At 34.3% G+C, this 21,946-nt stretch overlaps 1 protein-coding gene across 7 annotated transcripts in view; it reads left to right on the top strand.

The window, feature by feature from the left end:
* PPP3CB (protein phosphatase 3 catalytic subunit beta) overlaps positions 1–21,946 on the top strand; it is a 52,148-nt gene that overhangs the window by 20,515 nt on the left and 9,687 nt on the right. For 4 of the 7 annotated variants that reach the window (XM_025434765.3, XM_025434762.3, XM_025434764.3 and 1 more), the window contains exons 7-10: positions 103–180; positions 287–381; positions 3,411–3,536; positions 15,754–15,831. In XM_025434765.3, coding sequence (XP_025290550.1) covers positions 103–180; positions 287–381; positions 3,411–3,536; positions 15,754–15,831 — 377 coding nt within the window. Of the gene's footprint in view, positions 1–102; positions 181–286; positions 382–3,410; positions 3,537–15,753; positions 15,832–20,486; positions 20,514–21,946 lie in introns of all 7 variants that reach the window. The other 3 variants (XM_025434763.3, XM_025434760.3, XM_025434759.3) reach the window with 1 other exon arrangement.

Raw genomic sequence — 21,946 nt, 5'->3', positions numbered from 1 at the left:
AAGGAAAAATATCCAAGATTAAACACATTTTAGTTGTTAAAATAGTAAATGTTTCATATAGAAAACCATTATTTTACTTAATTTACTTTTTTTCCCCCACAGCTATCCAGCAGTGTGTGAATTTTTGCAAAACAATAATTTGTTATCGATTATTAGAGCTCATGAAGCTCAAGATGCAGGGTAAGAATTCTGTTTCCCTGACCCAAATTAACACCTTATGTACAAATCAAACTTAGTAACTCATGATTGATGCTTTACGATGCATATTAAGCTATTTGTTTTACAGCTATAGAATGTACAGAAAAAGTCAAACTACAGGGTTCCCTTCATTAATAACAATTTTTTCGGCACCTAATTACTTAGATGTCTACAATAATAAAGGTAAGATGTTGTTGATAAAAAAATTGTTAAACAACTTAGCTTTTTAATTGACTTATTTTTTTTGAAAATAATAGAAAAGAGGCATTGTTTGAAACTGTAACTATCCAAATCTTGTTATAAAAAAGTATAAGATATAAGGGAGGGGAGAGAACAAGAAATAAAAATCCAAAATGTGAAACTTAAATAATATGTGACCATTCCACAACTTGTTGCTCATAAAAGCTATCTTATAAAAGAATGTTCTGAATTTAGTCAAGAAACCAAACATGATTTTCTCAAACTCCCCTTTCTTAAATCTTTCCCCTTATAATCAAGAGAATGTTTTCTTGTTGCATAAAGCTGCTGCTGCTGCTTTGACCATTTTGTGTATTTGCACTGTATAGTTAATTTAGTTTATCATGTTTCTTGTTTAATGTTCACTGATCTAGATTCTCTTTTCCTTCCTTATTCCCTACTTTTACCTCCACAGTCTTATCATTGCACTCTGAAGATTATAGTTGAACTTTGATTAATTCATTCTGGCCTCCTTTCAGGGATATATTCTTCCCTTTCTTTTCTTTTTACTGTTCTTTCTTCCTTTTTTTCTTAGCATCTTTTTTCTTTACCTTCTATTCCACTAGTTTCCATTCCCTCTTCTTTCCAAATTTGATCTATCTATAATAATTTGATTTCATTTAACTTTGAACATAGATAGCTTATTGACAGATAATACCAAAGGATCTTAATCTAGTTAAGTGTGTGCCAAAGAAATTGAAGATGAGCTTGGGTATGTTTATGTAGTTCACATTTTCAGAAGAGGAAATTAAGAAGCCAGCTCCTGTTCTGTCTTGACATGTCCGGAATTCAGTTGACTATGCCATAGTTTCTAGGGTCACTGGAGCAGATGTGCCAGGAGGAAAGAACAGAAGGTTAAAGACTTTTAAAAGTATTAGAGAGATAATGAGGTCATTGCTAAATATGGGTCATGAAGTTCAAAAGAGAAACAGAACAGTTTCTTTGATTATTGGAGATGATGGTTAAAAGATTAAAACATTTGCCTGAAATCAAATGGTAGCATGCTATATGGTAACTTTGATACAGAATATGTTAAATTTTTTTTTTTTTTTTAAATTTATGATAGTCACACAGAGAGAGAGAGAGAGAGGCAGAGACACAGGCAGAGGGAGAAGCAGGCTCCATGCACCGGGAGCCTGACGTGGGATTCGATCCCAGGTCTCCAGGATCGCGCCCTGGGCCAAAGGCAGGCACCAAACCGCTGCGCCACCCAGGGATCCCTGATACAGAATATGTTAAAAAACTTAATACTGTATTAATTACCAAAAAACCCATACCATTGACTGAGTTGTTCATCTTCAGAAGTTAGTGTTAGTGCAACCTCTAAGGATTATGCCAGTACTAAAATATTCTTTTAAATTCTAGTTTGGTTTACAAATTTCAAAATTTCTAAGGAAGTCACCTAATGATGTGTGTCTTCACTTTTAAGGAGAAATGTATCTAAGTTTTGACTTCATTCTCAAGAACAGAATAGAGTGCTATATTTAACTTTCTACCAGTGCTCTAATACCTCAACTATGACCTCTCCTTGTCAGTGTTACAGGACTTAGTGTTCAGTGCTCAGTTGATTATTGTCTTATTGGTTGTCCTCTGTTAGTTTGATTTACGGGGTAAAGGGATCACTTTTCTGAGTATTCAGAAAAGAAACTCAAACCATTGAATCTGTCTTGTCAAAATCAAATGTCTCTTAGCAATGGTTAGTCTGTACATTAGTGTTAATGATTTGAGTGTTTACATGGTATGGATATGTTTGTAATGTTTCATTCCATCTGTAAAGCAATTTTCTAGATTCTCTCTCTTGTTTTAAAGCTGAAAACTTAAAAAAAAAATAAATAAAGCTGAAAACTTGGTATCATTCCTTAAATTCTGAGGCTAAGTTTAAAGTACTTTTATTTCATAAGGGAAAGAGTATATTGCTTGTGACTATGTATTAGCTAGAATCCCAAATCTTGGAATTTAATATCTGCATTTTTGTGCTTTTCATTAAAACAGAAAAAAAAGGAACCATCTAATTACTATAATGTCTACAAAGCATTTTACACTTTTTTTTAATACTTTCACGTGAAATACATTCTCTGATCGTAAAACAAACTTCTGAGGTAGTCAAGGTGGACATATTAGTCCTATTTTATAAATGAGAAACAGGTCAGTTAAATGATTTACCAAGCATTACAAAGCTAGTATGTGCTAGAGCTTAGATTAGAATCTAACCCAGTATTCCATAAAATAATACAACCAGTGGCTGAAATCTATGTAGTTAATTTAAGATACTATTTCTTTTCACATATTGAAACTTCAGAAAGATACTTGTAATTGAGATGAGTATGTTACCCTTGGATTATTTGGTTAAATACTTTCTTTTTTGGTATTTTTAATGGAATTTTTTCTTTGAAAAAATATTGAAATGAGATATTTCTTTGTACTAGTTTCACTTGAATTCCCATGTTAAATGAAATAAATACATTCATTCAATCATAAAGAACTATTTTTTTTTCTGGGTTTTGTTTTGCTTTTGTTTTTGTTTTTTGCTTTATTACCATCAGCTAGACTTTTTAGGTTGCCCATAACTAAAAAGATCCTTTTAAATTCCTCCAACTTGTATGAACTTTTAAACCTAGAAAATTGCTCATTGCCATTCTATGTTATATCTAAAAATTGAGTTTTCACAATTTTGGATTTAGTGCATGTTCGTCATTGATTTATAAAGTAAAACATTCTAGAAATAATCTGGAGATTTCATTAATAATAAATATCGATCTGACTATGCTCTACATAAAAGTGTGTTAAAAACAAAAATGCATTATTACTAAAAATTAGTTCCTGTCTCCCTCTACTAGTCCTCATTCAGTTCACCCCTTGATTCCCCACCCCTTTAAAACAGTTTTTTTTTTTTTTTTTTTTTTTTGCTTTTATATGTGTTAGAGTTTTGGAGCTAAAGACAAATTGTTACATTCACATTCGAACTTATCTTACAGCTGCTGTATTAAAGTATGAAAATAATGTGATGAATATTCGACAATTTAACTGTTCTCCACATCCTTACTGGTTGCCCAATTTTATGGATGTCTTCACATGGTCTTTACCATTTGTTGGAGAAAAAGGTATGATTCTTATTTTTTTTTTTAATGTTTTATTACTGTTACATTTACTCCAGTTTACTATCAGAGGCACATACTTGCTAAAGGAAACTGAAGTCTAGTTTCACTGTGGGTTCAGCTCTACTTGTGTCAGTGGGTGTGGATATGAGAGCCTCAAAGATATTTTGGTTAGCTGTTTATAGCCCCCATGTGAGGGTGTCTGGGGGACTGGGAGAAGACTTATAAATAGCCTGATGTTGTCTTCAGCTGTTGGGTTTTCTTTCTGTTTTTCTTTAGCTTAAATCTTTTATGAAGGAATGGAGGGATAGCTTTGCTTTGAAATGGACACTTCTGCGCATTTTAACACCACTTTTGGGGGATGTCAGAGCAATTTATGGGGGAATTTAATAACCCTAGTTTTGGGTAGTGTTAGTCGTAGCATTCTATACCTTGAAAATGATAAAGAGAAATTTAGGTTCAAACCTAATACTACTTCTTGTAAAAAAATATATATACAAATTTAGTGGTAATGCTTTCTGATAATCTCCAATAATACTGTATTAGTATAGGGGCGCTTGGGTGCGTCAGTGGGTTAAGCATCTGCCTTCATCTCAGGTCATGATCCTGGGATTGAACCCTGTGTCAGGCTTCCTGCTCAGCCTACTTCTCTCTCTCCCACCTGCTTGTGCTCTCTCTCGCTATCTGTCTCTCTCTCTCTCTCTCTCAAATAAATGAATAGTCTTTAAAAAATAAAATATTAGTATATACTTAATAGGCTTTTTAAGAGAACATAAATGCTATTTAAGAAATTTTGTTTTTTTTTTCTAGTTGTGTAGAATTTTTAGGATTTCCTTACTTTATCACATTCTTCTTTTCCATTTTAGTGTTAAGTTTTCCACAAGGCAATGCCTCAGTTTCCATATGTGGAAAATAAGAGTATGAGAGTACAGACATGATTTTAAAACTGTTTATATCTCTATTTTTTCTCACCTCTTCCATGTTACAAAATGTTCCTTTCTGTTTGGGATATGTTATTTCTGCCAACATAATTTGGAGTTCTAAAATACAGAATTAATACTTAAACTTTATATGTTAAACAGATTTTTTTGTAATTTGCCTTTAGTCTTCATCAGTTACTCAGTAGGTCACCATTAAGTTAATATGGAGATAGAATTACCCACTTTAGCATTTGAGAAGGGGGCCAGTAAAGGGCTTAGGTGCAAGGGATGCATTACACTTATAACCTTCTATCTTTGGTATATGAGAAATAGTTCAATCATAGCATCATCGGGCTAAAGGGAATTTAAGAATTCATCTTGCTCATTCTCCTGCCTTCAGGCTAGACTGCAACTCAACTATTTTAATGTAATATGAGTGGGGTGGGGGGTGGAAAGAAAGGAGAGGATGAGGTAGGAAGAAAATGGACATTTCATAGATTTTAATTTGATTCCCTAATACCTCCACAATAAGGAAATATTTCATTATTTTTAGTCTAAATATTTGTGCTATGAATGTTTAAACAAGGAAAGAAATAGAGATAATAGCTTTTCTCAACTAATGTACCTATCAAAAACCAGGACATCATAAAATTTTAGAACTAATAGTGAACTTAATAATCATGCAGTCTGGCTCCTCTTGAGAGATGAGGAAATTTAATCTAGTTTCTGTGGATCTGTCGTAAGTGAAGATGGATAATCAGTAGGTTTCTATCTGTTCCCCACATTTGAAGTCTGCTACTAATTAATCTTTTGTTCTTTTTTTTTTTGCCACTGTAAATCATCTTATAAGATGAGGAAGTATTCAAACCTTTTGACCATTTTTGGTTTTTTTCCTGTGGATCTTTTCCAAAGTATTCATGTCTTTCTAAAAATATGAAGCTCAAATTTGAACATTATGCACAAATAGAATCTTAACCAATCTTGAGCACAGTATGATTTTTTCAGACTCTTTGCATATTCCATTTTATTACCTGTTAGCCGTTTAGATAGCCTAACTACTTGATTCTAATGAAAATTTTCTTCTTTTGTGAGTAGCAGCAAATGATATCACTTGTCCCACTTTGAAAAAGCCAGCTTGGGGACACCTGGGTGGCTCAGCGGTTTGGCACCTGCCTTTGGCCCAGGGCATGATACTGGGGACCCGGGGTCAAGTCCCGCATCGGGCTCCCTGCCTGCTTCTCTCTCTGCCTGTGTCTCTGCCTTTCTCTCTGTGTCTCTCATGAATAAATCAATAAAACCTTAAAAAAAAAAAAAGAAAGAAAAAGCCAGTTTGACTCTGATCCAGTCTCTGAGGAGCAACTAACCTAAGCCAGATGCTTCCTTAGAGGCTGATTTAATCCTAAAATTAGATGAAATCTGTGGTTTTTAACCTTCTGGGGGCTTTTTTTTTTTTTTTTTTAAGTTTTTTTTTATTTGAGAGAAAACGTGCATGTGCAAGGGTTACACATGTGCAAGTTCGAGGAGTGGCAAAGGGAGAGATTCCTCAAGCAGACTGTCTGCTGAGCGTGGTGCCTGTTGTGGGGCTGAATCTCATTATCCTGAGATCATGACATGAGCTGAAATCAAGAGTTGGATGCTTAACCGACTGAGCCACCTAGGCACCCCTGGGACTTTTTATTTCTTTAAAAAAAGTCCTGTGTTGGAAAATTTCCAACATATACAGAAGTAGAGTGAATAATATGATGAGTTGCTACGTACCAATTACTTAGCTTGAACAATTATCAACTCATAGCCAGTGTTGTACCATTTATATCTCCATCCACTGTTCCCCACCCCACAGTTTAATTATTGGATCATATTTCAGCTATTTCTTTTGTAGCTATAAATATTTTAGAATGAATCTCTAAAAGGTAAGGACTCTTTCTTATTATTAAAGTAACTACACAAAAGCTTTTATTAATTTCTTAACACATACCCTTTTGGGAATCTGATGAAAGTTACGGACTTTTGCCCCAGAAAAATTCATGTACAAATATGTGTACATTTGTACATAAACATAACATTTTCAGGATGCTCATAGATCTGAAGTGAATTGGTAAGCCTCTCTCAGGGCCTTCTAGTATACTGGCCCCAATTTAAGAACTCTGTTCTAGAGGATCCAATATAGTGTGATCTTCCATAGAAGGTCATACATGTAATATTTATTCATTTAGTAGATTTTGGGGGGAAAGTCTGTTATATTCAAGTTACTAAGGATACAAAAACACAAGATCTAGACCTTTTAGAGGACTTAAGATATATAAATAATGTTAATGTGTGATATGGTAAGTGCTCTAGAGAAACATAGTTTTGTAGGAATTGAGAGGAGAGGTAGATTATATTTGTCAAAGTAGTATTTGAACCAAGGCTTGAAGAATGGTGGAACTGGAATTGTGCTGGTAGATATGAGCAAGAGAATTCTGGGTAAGGGAACTTACTAAGCCTAAGTCAGAAAGCAAGAGAGCATAAGGCCACTGACAAATGTTGAGGGGTTCAGATTGATTCACAGTTATGATGTATGGAAGACAGTAGTATAAAAAGAATGAAAAGTTAAGTTGGGGCTAGATCATGAGGATCTTGATCACCACACAGAGAATTTGGAACTTTGGTGGGAAGCAATTGAAACAGAATATGACCCTGATAATCATTTAGAAAAATTGGTGAAAAGGACTGGAAAAAAAGACTAGAAGTTGGGAGATCTGTTGTGAAGCTCCATCAAGAGTCAAGTGGAAATATAATGAAACCCTAGTAGCATTAGAAGTAGACATCAGGGAAACACCTGAGTGGCTCAGCGGTTTGGTGCCTGCCTTCGGCCCAGGGCGTGATCCTGGAGTCCCAGGATCAAGTCCCATGTTGGGCTCCCTGAATGGAAACTGCTTCTCCCTCTGCCTGTGTCTCTGCCTCTCTCTCTCTCTCTCTCTCTGTGTCTCTCATGAATAAATAAATAAAATATTTTAAAAAAGAGCAGGGGAGAACTGCAAGAACTATAGAGGTAAGATCCGTAAGACATAACAAGATTGCATGTTGCAGGGGAGGGATGGTTGAAGTTGAGTTGGATGTTTTTAGTCTGGTAATATTGCCATTAGCATTCTCTGATGAAAACCTGTTATTTAAACAACCCCTCAGTCTAGTTATACTGCTCTTGATCTTCATTGGGATTGCTTAGCCTTTGACCTTTTTATTTTCTTAGATCCCTCCTCACCACTCTTCTTAACACACCTTCAAACTCCTTTCTCTCTTTTTTTTCTACTTCATGTATCTTAAACATCTTAGCTCTAATAAATGCAACCATCCATTTTCTCCATTCTTATAGCCAGGGTATAAAGCTCTGCTAGAGATATGAAGTGGTACCACCCTTTGATTGCTAGCATTGGCTGGGCTCTTGATAGTACCCCAAAATTCTTTGTGTCACTAGTCTTCTTCCTTTTCCTTTCCCCCTTGGACATATTCTCAATTGAATTTTTTTTTCTATTAAATATTCTTTTGGTAGCCACTTCCCTCACTCTCAGAGGAAACATATACCACTAGTGGGAGCTTTCTCTATGTACTGCTCCTCTGCAAAATTGCACTCACCTTGAATTCTTGTCTTGTTGAAGAGGTGACCCTTCCATCGACAGCTAATCCTTCTAATTTGATTTTGGATTCCATTATGCTTCTACTTTTTCAGGAAACTTGCTTCATCTATTAGCTCTTCTATATCTTTAAACTCTCTCTACTAAGTTCTTTCATAAATTGTTCAAATCCATCTGATCTTTAAGGATAAAAGACATTTCCCCCTTTGTTATCTTTCTTTGGCTACTGCTATGCTGTTACTCTCTTGCTTTTTCTTCAGAGGATGAAAGTACTATATGCTTAAAAGCTACTATTTATTATTCATAAATGACTTCTGGTAGCTTTGAAGATAAACCTTAATGTGTCATACAAAATCTCTTTGGACCTTTCTTACTCTTTCTTCAGTCTCATTTCTTTATTTCTTGTCTTAGTCCCTGTGTTCTAGCCATAATACAGAATAACCAATTCCTGAATATGTTATGCTCAATTAACTTTCATGCCTTCATATTGTGTCTTTATTATTTTTGTAGCTTTTTAAATGAAAGTTTTATTGAGATATATCCCATACAGGTAACCTGTCCTACAATTTAGTGTTTTTAGTATATTTGTGCAGTTGTGCAATGATCACTAGTCATTTTTGAAACATTTTCATCATCCTCCCAAAGAAATCCTGTGTCCATTAGCAGTTACTCTCCATTTCTTCCTGCCTCTCCTTGCTGGCCTTAGGCAATCATTAATTTATTTTCTACCTCCATAGATTTTCCTAATCTGGACATTTCATATAAATAGAATTGTATAATTTGTGATCTTTTGTGACTAGCATATCTCTATAATGTTTTCAAAGTTTATTCATGTTGTAGCATCAATTAGGACTTTGTTCCTTTTTGTGAACAAATAATACTGTATTATATGAATATACCACTTTTAAAATAAATTTATTTTGGGTGTGGAGGGTAAAGAACGGTTTATTTCAATTCCAGCGTAGTTAATACACAGTGTTACATTAGTTTCCAGTGTTACAATATAGTGATTCAGCAATTCCATACGGTATTCAATATTCATCAAGAGAAGTGTACTTTTAATCCCCTTTACCTATTATACCCATCTCCCCAGCCACCTTCCATCTGGTAAACCATTAATTTGTTTTCTACACTTCAAGTCCGTTTTTTGGATTTTCTCTCTTTTTTTCCCCTTTGTTAATTTTTTTGTTTGTTTGTTTCTTAAATTCTGCAGTGGGTGAAATTGTATAGTATTTGTCTTTTTCTGATTGGCTTATTTCGCTTAGCCTTATAGCCTCTAGATCCATCCATGTTGTTGTAAATGGCAAGATGTCATTCTTTTTTATGACTGAATAATATTCCATTGTACGTGTGTGTGTATGTGTTTGTGTGTGTGTATGTATTTATACTTATTTATCCATTCATCTTTTGAGGGACACTTGGGCTGCTTCCACAATTCAGTTGTTGTAAATAATGTTGCTATAATCATAGGGATGCATATATCCCTTTGAACTAGTGTTTTTGTTTGGGGGGTGTGATTATTAGATTGTAGGGTAGTTCTATTTTAAATTTTTTGGGGGAACCTCCATATCTTCCACAGTGGCTGCACTAGTTTGCATTCCCACCGACAATGCAAGAGGGCTCCTTTTTCTCCACATCCTCACCAACACATGTTGTTTCTTGTGCTTTTAATTTTAGCCATTCTGACAGGTGTGAAGTGATATCTCCTTGTAGTTTTGATTTGCATTTCCCTGATGATGAATGATGAGTATTTTTCATGTGTCTCTTAGCCATCTGGATGTCTTTAGAGAATTGTCTGTTTATGTCTTCTGCCCATTCTTTTTTCTGCCCAGTTTTTAATTGGATTATTTGGGTTTGGGTTGTTGAGTTGTATAGGGTTTTTTTAATATATTTTGGATACTAGCCCTTAACAGATATGTCATTCGGTAGGTTGCATCTCATTATGGATTTGTTTGCATTTCCCTGAATGATGAGTGATATTGTATACCACGTTTTGTCTATCCATTCATTAGCTGCAAGACATTTGTTTCCACTTTAAACTATTATAAATGTGCTGCAATGAACATTCATGTACAACTTTTTGTATGGACATATGTGTTTATTTTCCTAGTAGAATTACTGGGTCATATGGTAACTTTATGTTTAACCTTTTGAGGATCTGCCAAACTGTTTTCCAAGGCAGCTGTGTAATCCTACCAGCAGTGTATAATGGTTCCATCTTTTTCATATTCTTGCCAACATTTGTTATTATGTATATTTTTATTATAGCCATTATTTTGGATATGAAGTTGTGTCTCATGGTTTTGATTTGCATTTTCCTAATAAATAACAGCTTTGAATATATTTTTATGTGCTCTTTGGCCATTTGTTTATCTTCTTTGAGGAAATGTTTATTTAAATCCTGTGTTTATTAGAAAATATTTTTTTAATTGAAGAATAGTTGATATACAGTGTTATGCTAGTTTCAGGCGTACAACATAATCATCTGACAATTATGTACACTATAGAATACTTACCATAAGTGTAGTTAACTGCCACTATACAAAGCTATTACAATATTATTGCCTATATTTCCTATGTTGTACCATTCATCCCTGTGACTTATTTTCTTTTATAACTGGAAATTTGTACCTCTTACTCCCTTTCATCTATTTTGCCTATCCCACTGTCCTCTGACAGCCATGAGTTTGTTCTCTGTATTTATGAGTCTATTTTTGTTTTTGTTTTGTTTTGTTTTTTGGATTTTACATGTAAGTGAAATAACATGGTATTTGTCTTTTTCTGTCTGACTTAATTTCAGTTAGCACAGTACCGCCTAGGTCCATCCATTTTGTTGCACATGGCAAGATTTCATTCTTTTTTTTATGGCTGAGTAATATTTCATTTTGTATACATGCCACATCTTCTTTATACATTCATCTATCAGTGGACACTTAAGTTGCTTCCATATCTTGGCTATTTTAAATAATGCTTCAATAAACATAGGAATGCATATATTTTTAAGAATTAGTGTTTTTTTTCTTTAGGTAAATCCTCAGAAGTAGAATTATTGGATCGTATGTTATTTCTATTTTTAATTTTTTTTGAGGAACCTCCATAATGTTTTCCAAAGTTACTGCACCAATTTGCATTCCTACCAACAGTGTATGAGTTCCCTTTTCTTCACATTTTCACCAGTACTTTTTTCTTATCTTTTTGATACAAGCCTTTCTGACTCATGTGAGGTAATATATCTCATTGTGGTTTTGATTTGCATTTGTTGAACATATTTTCGTGTGTCTGTTGCCCCTCTGTAGGTCTTCTTTGGAAAAATGTTTATTCAAGTCCTCTGCCCATTTCTTAATGGGATTGGTTTGGTTTTTTGGTGTTGAGTTGTAGGGGTTCTTTATATATTTTGGATATTAACTCCTCATTGGATATATCATTTGCAAATATCTTCTCCTATTCAGTAGGTTGCCTTTTCATTTTGTTGGTGGTTTCCTTCACTGTGCAAAAGCTTTTTAGTTTGATACAGTACCAGTGGTTTATTTTTGCTTTTGATTCCCTTACCTAAGGAGAGATCCAGAAGAATATTGCTAAGGCCAGTGTCTGAGAGTTTGCTGCCTGTTGTCTTTGAGGAGTTTTATGATTTCAGGTCTTACTTTTAGGTCTTCAATCCATTTTGAGTTTATTTTTGTGTATGGTATGAGAAAGAAGTCCAGTTTCATTTTTTTACTTGTAGCTATCCAGTTTTTCCAACATAATTTATCACAGACAGTCTTCTCTTATGTATTCTTGTCTCCTTTGTTATAGATTAACTGACAGATAAGCATGGATTTATTTCTGGGCTTTCTATGCTGTTTCATTGGTCTATGTGTCTTTTTTGTGCCAGTACCATATACTGTTTTGATTACCATAGCTTTAAAAGTATATTGGCCATTTGCTTATCTTCTTTGAAGAAACATTTATTTAAATATTGTGTTCATTTTTAAATGGGTTTTCTTTTGGGATGCCTGGATGTCTCAGCCGTTGAGCATCTGCCTTTGGCTCAGGTCCTGATCCCATGATCCAGGTTCGAGTCCCACATCGTGCTCCCTGCATGGAGCCTGCTTCTCCCTCTGCCTCTGTCTCTGTGTTTCTCATGAATAAATAAATAAAATCCTTAAAAAAATTAAAAATAAATAGGTTTTCTTTTTATTACTGAGTTGTAAAAGTTCCTTGTATATTCTAGATAGAAGTTCCTTATGAGATATATCATTTGTAAATATTTTCTCTTTAGGTTGTCTTTTCACTTTTTTTTTTTTTTTTTTTTATGATAGTCACACAGGGAGAGAGAGAGAGAGGCAGAGACACAGGCAGAGGGAGAAGCAGGCTCCATGCACCGGGAGCCCGACGTGGGATTTGATCCCAGGTCTCCAGGATCGCGCCCTGGGCCAAAGGCAGGCACCAAAACGCTGTGCCACCCAGGGATCCCTGTCTTTTCACTTTTTTTTAATTTTTATTTTTTTGTCTTTTCACTTTCTTGATGGTGTCATTTGAAGCATAAAAGTTTTAAATTTTGATGAATTCCTATTTTGTTGTTGCTATTGCTTATGTTTTGGGGTTGTGTTTAAGAAACTTGCCTGATCCGAACTAAGGAAGATTTTCCTCTATGATATCTTCTAAGAGTTTTTTGGTTTTTTTTTTTTTTTTAAAGACTTATTTCAGAGAGAGAGCACAAGCATGAGCATGGGGAGGGGCAGAGGGAGAAGCAGACATCTCTATGAGCAGGGAGCATGACATGGATCCCGGGACCCTGGGATCATGACCTGAACAGAAGGCAAATGCTTGACTGACTGAGCCACCTAGGCACCTCTCTTCTAAAAGTTTTACAGTTTCAGCTTTTACATTTGGGACTTTGATCTTTCTTTTTTTAAGAGGGAAAGAAATAGTGGAGGGGTTGAGGGTGAGGGGCAGACAGAAAGGGAGAGAGAGAATCCCAAGCAAGCTCCACACTTAGACCAGAGCCTAATGTGGGGCTCAGTCTCACAACTCTCAGATCGTGACCTGAGCTGAAATCAAGAGTTGGATGCTTAATCTATTAAGCCACTCAGGTGCCCTGGTCTTTGATCCATTTTGAGTTAGTTTTTGTGTATGGTGTGTAGTGGGGGGGGTTCAACTTCATTCTTTGGCATGTGAATAGTCATTTGTCCCAGCACCATTTGTTGAAAAGATTGTTCTTTCCTCCACTGAATTGTTTTAGCATGCTTTTCGAAAATCAGTTGACCCTAAATGTGTGGTTTATTTCTGAACTCTTAGTTCTGTCCCATTGATATTTGTGACTACTTCATAGTTTTTCTAACTTACGATTAGAATGCTTTATCTCTCCACCTGACAAATTACTACTGCATGATTCCTCTATCAGAAGCCTTTCTTTCCCCTGCAGGTCTTTTTCTATAACTCTGCATACTTACAGCATAGGGCTCATTACTCTTCTGTGGTATGTGTGGTGTGTATGTGTGTGTGTGTATATATATATATATATATATATTTTCTATAGTAATTGGTAAACTTCTGGAAGGTAGAGACTGGACCTTTTTTACATTTGATTCCCGGAGCTTTAGCACAGTGGCCGGTATGTGGTATGCTATTAATATATTTATAGGAGGAATAATAGGAGCAGTATTGAATTTTGTTTTGGATGTGTTCATTTCTAGGTGCTATTAGGACATCCAGGGGCTTATATTTAATAGACATTTTTATTTATTAATTGAAATTTGTTTATACCTTTCTTTTTTAAATTACTCATTTGTCAAATATTTATTGGATTCCTGTTGTGTACCGACCGATGTACTAGACTCTGAGGTATAACAGTAAACAAAACATCACCCTGCACTCATGAAGCTTTCATTCAGGTAGGAGAAACAGACAATATAAAATAGTTTAAGACGGTTGGCAGTAAAACTATCAAGGAAATCTGGAGACTAAAGGAGATGTCAAGACTATGATACAGACTCTGGAATCATCTTCACAAAGGTGATACTTGAAACTGTATAGTTATAGATGGAATCACCAAGAGATTGAGCATATAAAATCACCAAGAGATTGTGCAAAGAGACTCTTGAGAATATCTAAGTTTAGGGAGGAAATAGTCTGTAATGTAGGAAAATCAAAAGAGTAGAATCTTGGAGACTTAAGGGAAAAATATATAGAATGGTAAAAGAGGAACAAGCCTAAGAAAGAACCATGGGTTAAGGTTGTTACTCATTCATAATCTTAAGAATTAAATTTTTGGAGGACTTGCTAGAGTCAGTTTTTTAAAAATTAAATCCTGGGGGCGCCTGGGTGGGCTCATTTAGTTAAGCAACTGACTCTTGATTTCAGCTTAGGTCATGATCTCGGAGTGTGAGATCGAGCCCAATGTTGGGTTCCACACTGAGAGTGGAGCCTGCATTAGGATTCTCTCTATCCTTCTTTTTCTCCCCCTCCCCACTCACGGGTGCTCTTGCTCTATCTCTCAAAAAAAAAAAAAAGTTTCTGGGGCTTTTTTGAAACAAACTGTGCTGTTTTTTCTTACTTTGTAAGAAAATGCTATATCCATAAAAGAAGAATTTAAATGTATACATTTAGATGTTACTCATCTCTGTGCGGCTTCATTTTTTTCTGAGACCTGAAAACATATTCTGTACAGAATTTCTCTCAGACTGGTAATCCATGGAATTTCTTTCTTTCTTTCTTTTCTTTCTTTCTTTTCTTTCTTTTCTTCCTTTCTTTCCTCTCTTTCTTTCTTTCTTTCTTTCTTTCTTTCTTTCTTTCTTTCTTTCTTTCTTTCCTTCCTTCCTTCCTTCCTTCCTTCCTTCCTTCCTTCCTTCCTTCCTCTCTCTCTCTCTCTCTCTCTCTCTCTTCTTTCTTTCTTTCTTTCTTTCTTTCTTTCTTTCTTTCTTTCTTTCTTTCTTTCTTTCTTTCTTTCCTTTTTTTTTAAAGATTTTAGGGCAGCCTGGGTGGCTCAGTGGTTTAGTGTAGCCTTAAGCCCAGGGCGTGATCCTGGAGACCTGAGATCGAGTCCCATGTCGGGCTCCCTGCATGGGGCCTGCTTTTCCCTCTGCCTGTGTCTCTGCCTCTCTCTCTCTTTCTGTCTCTCATGAATAAAAATATTTTTTTAAAAAAATATTTTATTTATTTATTCATGAGAGACAAAGAGAGAGGCAGAGACATAGGCAGAAACATAGGCAGTGGAAGAGGCAGGCTTCCCATGAGGACCCTGATCAGGACCTGAGCCAAAGGCAGATGCTCAGCCACTGAGCCACCCAGGTGTCCCCATTGAATTTCTTTCCTTTTGAAAACGTTGGTTTTTTTTTTTTTAAAGAATTAATTAATTAATTAATTATGAGAGAGAAAGAGAGAACATGTGTGCCTGGAGGGAAGCGCAGAGCGGGGAGGGAGAGGACGAGAGAAAGAATCCCAAGTGGACTTTGTGCTGAGCTTAGAGCCCATCATGAAGCTCAATCTAAAGACACTGAGATCATGACCTGAGCCAAAACTTAATGGACTGAGCCAACCAGGTGCCCCAAACCTTGATATTTTTTAGTTTCTTTGTTCCTGCTATCAGAATGTATGTCTTCTTGGGTTAAAAATCATTTGACCATTATATGAATAATTGCTGTGCGTATATATAGACAGTTGAATTTTGGTCTGCTGCTGTGTAACTGTTCCTTTTTTTTCATTTTTGAATAGTGACAGAAATGTTGGTAAATGTTCTGAGTATTTGCTCTGATGATGAACTGATGACTGAGGGTGAAGACCAGTTTGATGGTATGATTATTCACTTTACTATTTTTTATTGTGAAATGGTATTATTTAACTACCCAGCTTCAATATACACTCTTTTGCAAAATGTAGTCATTGCTCTCAAATGGCTATGCCATTTGATAAGTGTTAAGACACTTTTTCAGATACTGTTTATGATTTTTTTAGTGATTTTACTTTTTTCTGTTGGTGTGGGGAAGAAGATGAATTTTGGGAAAGGGGAAATATGGAAGAACAGAAGGAAAGGAAAATTGAAAGTACTAAAGAATGTGGTTCTTCATGAATATGGACACCACTTAGAGGGGGGATAAAAATGCTTTTAGTTTCATTGGTATCGTCTTCTTAGTGCATTAGAAACATACCTGAACCCTCGATTTGTTGTCAGTTTTTTCCCAAAAACTAAAGTAGGCTGTTCCCAACTTATGAGTGGCTTTGTTTTAAGAGACCACTTACTAGTTTAGTTTGATTTTCAGAAGCATCTTTTTCATAGAAACAATGTTAGACATGGCTGTTTATCCTTATGTAAGCCAACCAGCCTATGTACTGATTACATTTATAGTATTTAATATCATAAAAACAAAATTCCTTTAATTTTTATGTCTTGAAATTTTTATTTAAAACTTTTTAAAATTTAAAACTTTTAAATTTAAATATTTTTAAAAATGTAGGTCACTGAAAAACAAAAATGTGAACTTAAAGCTAAGAGCTCTTTATTTCTTTCTGTATGCTCCTCACATCTTTGATGTAGCATTCTTTTCATAGTTATAATCAGTATGTAATTGCTTCCATATATTAAACGTGATCTACATATTGGTACAACTTAATAGCTACCTATTTCTAAATATATTAATATATTTTTCATAGTATTTTCATAGTTAATCTCATGTTGTTTGACACTTGTGGTTGGCTTTCAGTTACCTTGTTATGAATGACATGCAGTACATATGTTTGTACAATAATATTTCTTGGGATAAATTTCTTGAAGAGAATTACAGAGTTATTATGTTTTAGCTTCATTATTTTAGCTATGAATTTGCCAGATTACTTTGCAGAAGAATTGGACCAAGATGAAGTACTTTTAGCAATAAATCCACAGGCCTCTTTCTGCACAGGCCCACCTCAATGGGTTTTGGTCATATTTACTTATTTTTCTTAGTAGCTACATAGTGAATTACACTTGGTTTAATTTACATTTCTTTGATTTTCTAATGATTTTTAATTTAAAAAAATGTAATTTACTGTTTACTTTTTCAAGTGTATAAACTATACATCTCATTTGACTACTTATTAAGTACAATCTGAGTAAAAACTATTTAGAAATTTCCCTGCTTACACACAAGTTTAATTTTTAAACACTGTTGTAAGCCCATTTGTTAAAAGTACAAAGTGACTGTGCACAGGTGTCTGCTATTGCCATCTGTTGGTGGCAAGCCGAGATGTGCTTTTATTCTGGCTTATAGTTTTGTGAACTAAATATATTTTATTTATAAATAAAATATAAATATAAATTTATTTATATCCATTCTTTTTTGGTTTGGATAATAGGCATTAATGAGTAATATTTATTTTTTCTTATTTTAATTCTCCTTTTGATATTTGTGTAGAGGTATTAGCTCTAACACATTTCATTGTTATCTGTCTTTTACATAAAATTTTTAAGTAGTTATAATTAAATATTTTTTCCTCTGTTCTGCCACCTTTTCTCTTTAGTTAGACTAGGTCTGAGTTCAGATACTAGTTTCTCATAGTGGCTATATGACCTCAGGCAAATTACTTAGCTTTTCTGAGTCTCAGTTTTTTATCTTCAAAGTGAAGATGATATTATGTACCTACTTCATAATCTTACAGGTATTGATATAATTACTGAAATAATTTTGTTCATAGCTCACTGATTTCTTCATATAAGGTTTTTTGTTATATGTCAAATATTTAAAATATATAATTTTTTTTAATCTTCCTAGATGCAGATAGATTTAATGAGATACCAATTAAAACTGCTACTAGCTATTTCATAGATTCCGTTATGTCAAATTCTGTTTGCATCTGCATCTAGGAAGGTTTTTAAAAAATATTTAGTTTTCTAAACTAAGATCAAGATATTTTGCTCTATATAATTAGTTCATTTACTATAATTACTGCATTTAATATATTGAATATACAATTATTCCATTTAAAATTACAGTTTTTCTCTGAAAAAATCTGTTATTATCAACTTAAATTAATACTATAGTATTTTATGTTTTTACATTATTACAACTGGTTTCTCTTAACGTATTTTCTGTGTATGAGGTATACATTATATATTTGTGGTTTTATCTTATGTTTGACAACTAGGATCAGCAGAATTATTTCCTGTGGTAATTTTTATTTTGTTTTCCTTAACTTTTAAAAATATTTCATTTGCATAAGGCTGATATTGTTTATTTTTCTATATTTTATCTTTATTTCTTTTTATTTTTAACAAATTTGTATCATTATTAATAATGTTTTTTAAAGAGTATTTTAAAGAGGAATGGTGATAAGTAATGCTTTAGTCCTCTTCCTATTTAAAAAAAAAAATTTCCCTGTTAAGTCTACTACTTCTGATTTAGATACTTATGACTTACATGTGGATAGACATTGAATCATTTTTGGGATTCAGCCAGGAATACGTATTAAATTTTATTATAGTCCAAATGAGATTTTATGTATTTAATCAATGTTTTCCTCTCAATGATAAATTATGCTTATTTATCCACTTGTTATATCATTCTTGCTCTCCAGAGATGAATTGAGTTTGATTATTAAAGAGGCAACGTAGTTTAGTGAAAAGGGTCATTGGTCTTTGTATTTTGGAGTTACTATTATGCTAAGCTATGTAATCTTGGAGAAGTCACTTAACTTCCCAGGATCTTCTCATCCATGGTTTGAAGGAATAGAAAGGAAATAATTTTAAAAATTGGTAAGCTGTCATTTTTGACAGTGCTTCTGTGTGAAAATACACTGAGTTCCAGCTTTCAGTACTAGAAATAGATCTCCCTTTACTGCCAACATAGCAGGTGTAGTTACTCATTTCTTCACCCTTCCATACCAAGTAGTAGGAGTAGATACCTCAAGAACATTTTAATAATATGAATCTGGGAGTTTGTATGGAGTAATGAGAATGGTTTGGGGGAGACCATTGAGGAATGGAGGAAATGGGAGGAGATTAGGACAGATACTATGATGGGATAGGGAAAAGAGCTACTGGAACTGGGTTTATGTCCCTTCCTTAGTCACATTCCCATATTTCTTTCCCATAACTGTACATCTTTCCCCTTTTCCTTTCACCATGATAGCATGCTTTTCATCCTCTCCTTCCCCTTTTCCTACTCAGCAGTAGAACTAGTCTATAAGCTGGGCATGGGGAGAAATCTGATTTAGAAAGAAAACTTGGTGACATGGCTGTTGAGGCAGAATAAGAGTTTAGCTTTTCTGTGGGAAAAGGGAAAGAGCAGGAATGGAGATGTCACAGTAGCAGGAAGGAAAGAATAGATTTTGCATATTTAAGGCTGAGGTTGGGTAAAGGAATGAGACTGTCTTCTTAAGTGATGATCTTTGGTATTCTGTATTGTTTAATGTATATGTGGAGTTATTTTTAAAGGCAAAAATTTGCATAAACATATTGGATGTATAAGTGCACATAGCATTCCTTTTAGAGGTATTAATTAATCATTAAAGAGAATTTCTGAACGCTGATTTCTGTGATATTTAGAATGCATACTATTTCTTTCAGATATTTATCTTCTCTCTTGAGTTGGGTAAAGGAAATACATAATCCACATATGTTACGGTTTTACTAAACTAAAACTTTGCATTTCCTGTAATGGAATCATGTATCTCTACATTAGAATGGAAGATATGGAAAGCTCAAAAGAAACATTTCTGCTGCCTACTCTTAGAGCTATTACTTGCTTTGAAACAATCTGTTGCTATTTCTGCAAAAAGATGTCCCTCAAGCTCCCAGATTGGATTGGGAACAGAAAGCACATACTGTTGATCCTGAGTATGTGCAAAAGTTCTACAATTCAGATTCAAGAAATTATGTGTTCTTGTTATTATGGAGTGTGGGAGGCTTAGCCTTTCCGTTATTCGAAGTGGGTAAGATTTTCCACTGAGGTAGTTTATAAAGTTACCTACATTTCTCTGTATATACTTAATAGATTTTGCAGATGTTGGTGTCCTTGAAGAACCACATGAGTTTGTATATAATTTGTGTCATTACCCTTCACTTAACATACTCCTGTGGGTGACACATTTCCTTAGGGGTATCAATATAAATGTGCGATTGTTGTTTGCACAGTCTTTTATCAGTCTTATGTGTTTTCACGTGTTTTTTTTCTGTCCCTAATTTGTCTACTTTCATCAAATATTATAGTCATTCTGTCCATAATTTCTTCTGAACACATATCTTTTAAGAAATCTTTCCTTTAGAGTTCTACCCAGTGGCATCCCTCTTATTCACCAGATCCTACAGTACTACATTTTTCAAATTTCAAATATGAGGGCCTTCATTTTTCTCTTTCTTTCTTTCTACATTCATTCTTCAGTACCACTGCCAAGTTAAATCTCTATCTTTTTATTTGTCTCAACCACCTTTTCTCCATCATTCACTTCCTTTTTTCTGGACTCTCCATCTGAAGAACGGCTCATATATGGCAATAAAAAAGGTACAGACCAGACAGAGTAACATTGTTTTGAAATATGACTTCATAAGTTATCCTCATGTCCATGTAAGTTAGCTCATTCATTGAGTACTATTTATGCAGAGTCCTTTTGGGCCTTGTACAAATTTAGTGTAAGTGGTATTGGAGATAGAATTTGATGTTTTTAGAAGTCATATTCCAAGATATCTGTCTTTCTGTGCATGGAAATATTTTTCCCTCTTTTTCATTCCTCTTGTTTTAAAATTTCATTCTTTTGCTTATTTGTAATGTTTTGTACTTTTCCCTGCATGATTAGGGGTGTTTGATTGTCTGTCTTATTCCCCAGAGTAATTTTCTGTGGACATTTTCTTTAATATTATGCATGATGTGTTTGTAGACTGATTTAAAATCCTGACTTGCATACTGTTTTTATATTCCAGTGATTTTTTAAAATTTGAAATCAATATAGTTTACATATTATTCTGTTTTACAGATATATAAATTAAGGCTGAAAATATGAATGTACCTCATTGCAGCCATCCTCTCCCATCCCCACACTCCTCTTCCCCAGTCTAGCTGTTTTTAACATTCTGTCAATTTAAAAACAAAATGTTTATGTTAATTCATTCAAAGAAATCAGACTTACCTTAGGTCCTTGGACAGACAATTAATAAACTTTTTTTCTTTGTCTATAAAATGAGGAGATTAAACTTTGCAGTATCCCTAATGTCTCTTCAAATTCTAGTATTCTATGATTCTAAGACTTTTAGTGATTTTTTTGGCATCTCAAAAATAGCTATGTAGTACCTGCAATTTTGAACTTGCAAAAGCTGTAGCTTCAGTGCTCACATTACCCTTTAGAGCATCATAAACATGGCCATGGAGCCTATTTTCTCTAAAATATGTCTTGTTTTTGTCTTTGAAATTGGATTTCCTTTCTGTTTCCTTGCAGTAAGGTCCAGTCATCATCTTAGTTTTTAATTATATGGTATTTGTGGGCTGCTTGAATTTTAAATAAGTTGCTCTGGCCCAGAAGACTAATGGTTGTTGTTCAGACCTCTGTATATCCACGGCCCCTTTTAGTCTAGTCTCTTTAGCCTTTCCTTAACTTTCTCCTCAACCATGGTGCTTCTATATGTGTTTTCATCATGTTGAAGCACAGCTCTAAGGAATAAGGAACCACACTCTTGGGTCCAGAGTGATTCTAGTTGCTATATATGAGATAATGGGACTGAGATTGTTGTTCTTTCTGGAGGCCAAGGGAAGGAAGATACAACTTTGAGTTTTTCTTCAGCTGAAGATTAAGTTATTTTGATATATTCTCTTCTGTATCAGTGATAAGCAGTACAGCTAACCCTTTAAAAAGGAAACATGAGTGATCCTTTAGCCGTGTTTATTAGGGAATCTTTTCTCATTGTTCACTCTCCTTGTGTCATACTCACCTAGGGATGTAAGAG

The sequence above is a fragment of the Canis lupus genome, chromosome 4, assembly GCF_003254725.2.
Source record: "Canis lupus dingo isolate Sandy chromosome 4, ASM325472v2, whole genome shotgun sequence".
NCBI lineage: Eukaryota > Metazoa > Chordata > Mammalia > Carnivora > Canidae > Canis > Canis lupus.
This window is presented reverse-complemented; position numbering and strand designations above follow the sequence as displayed.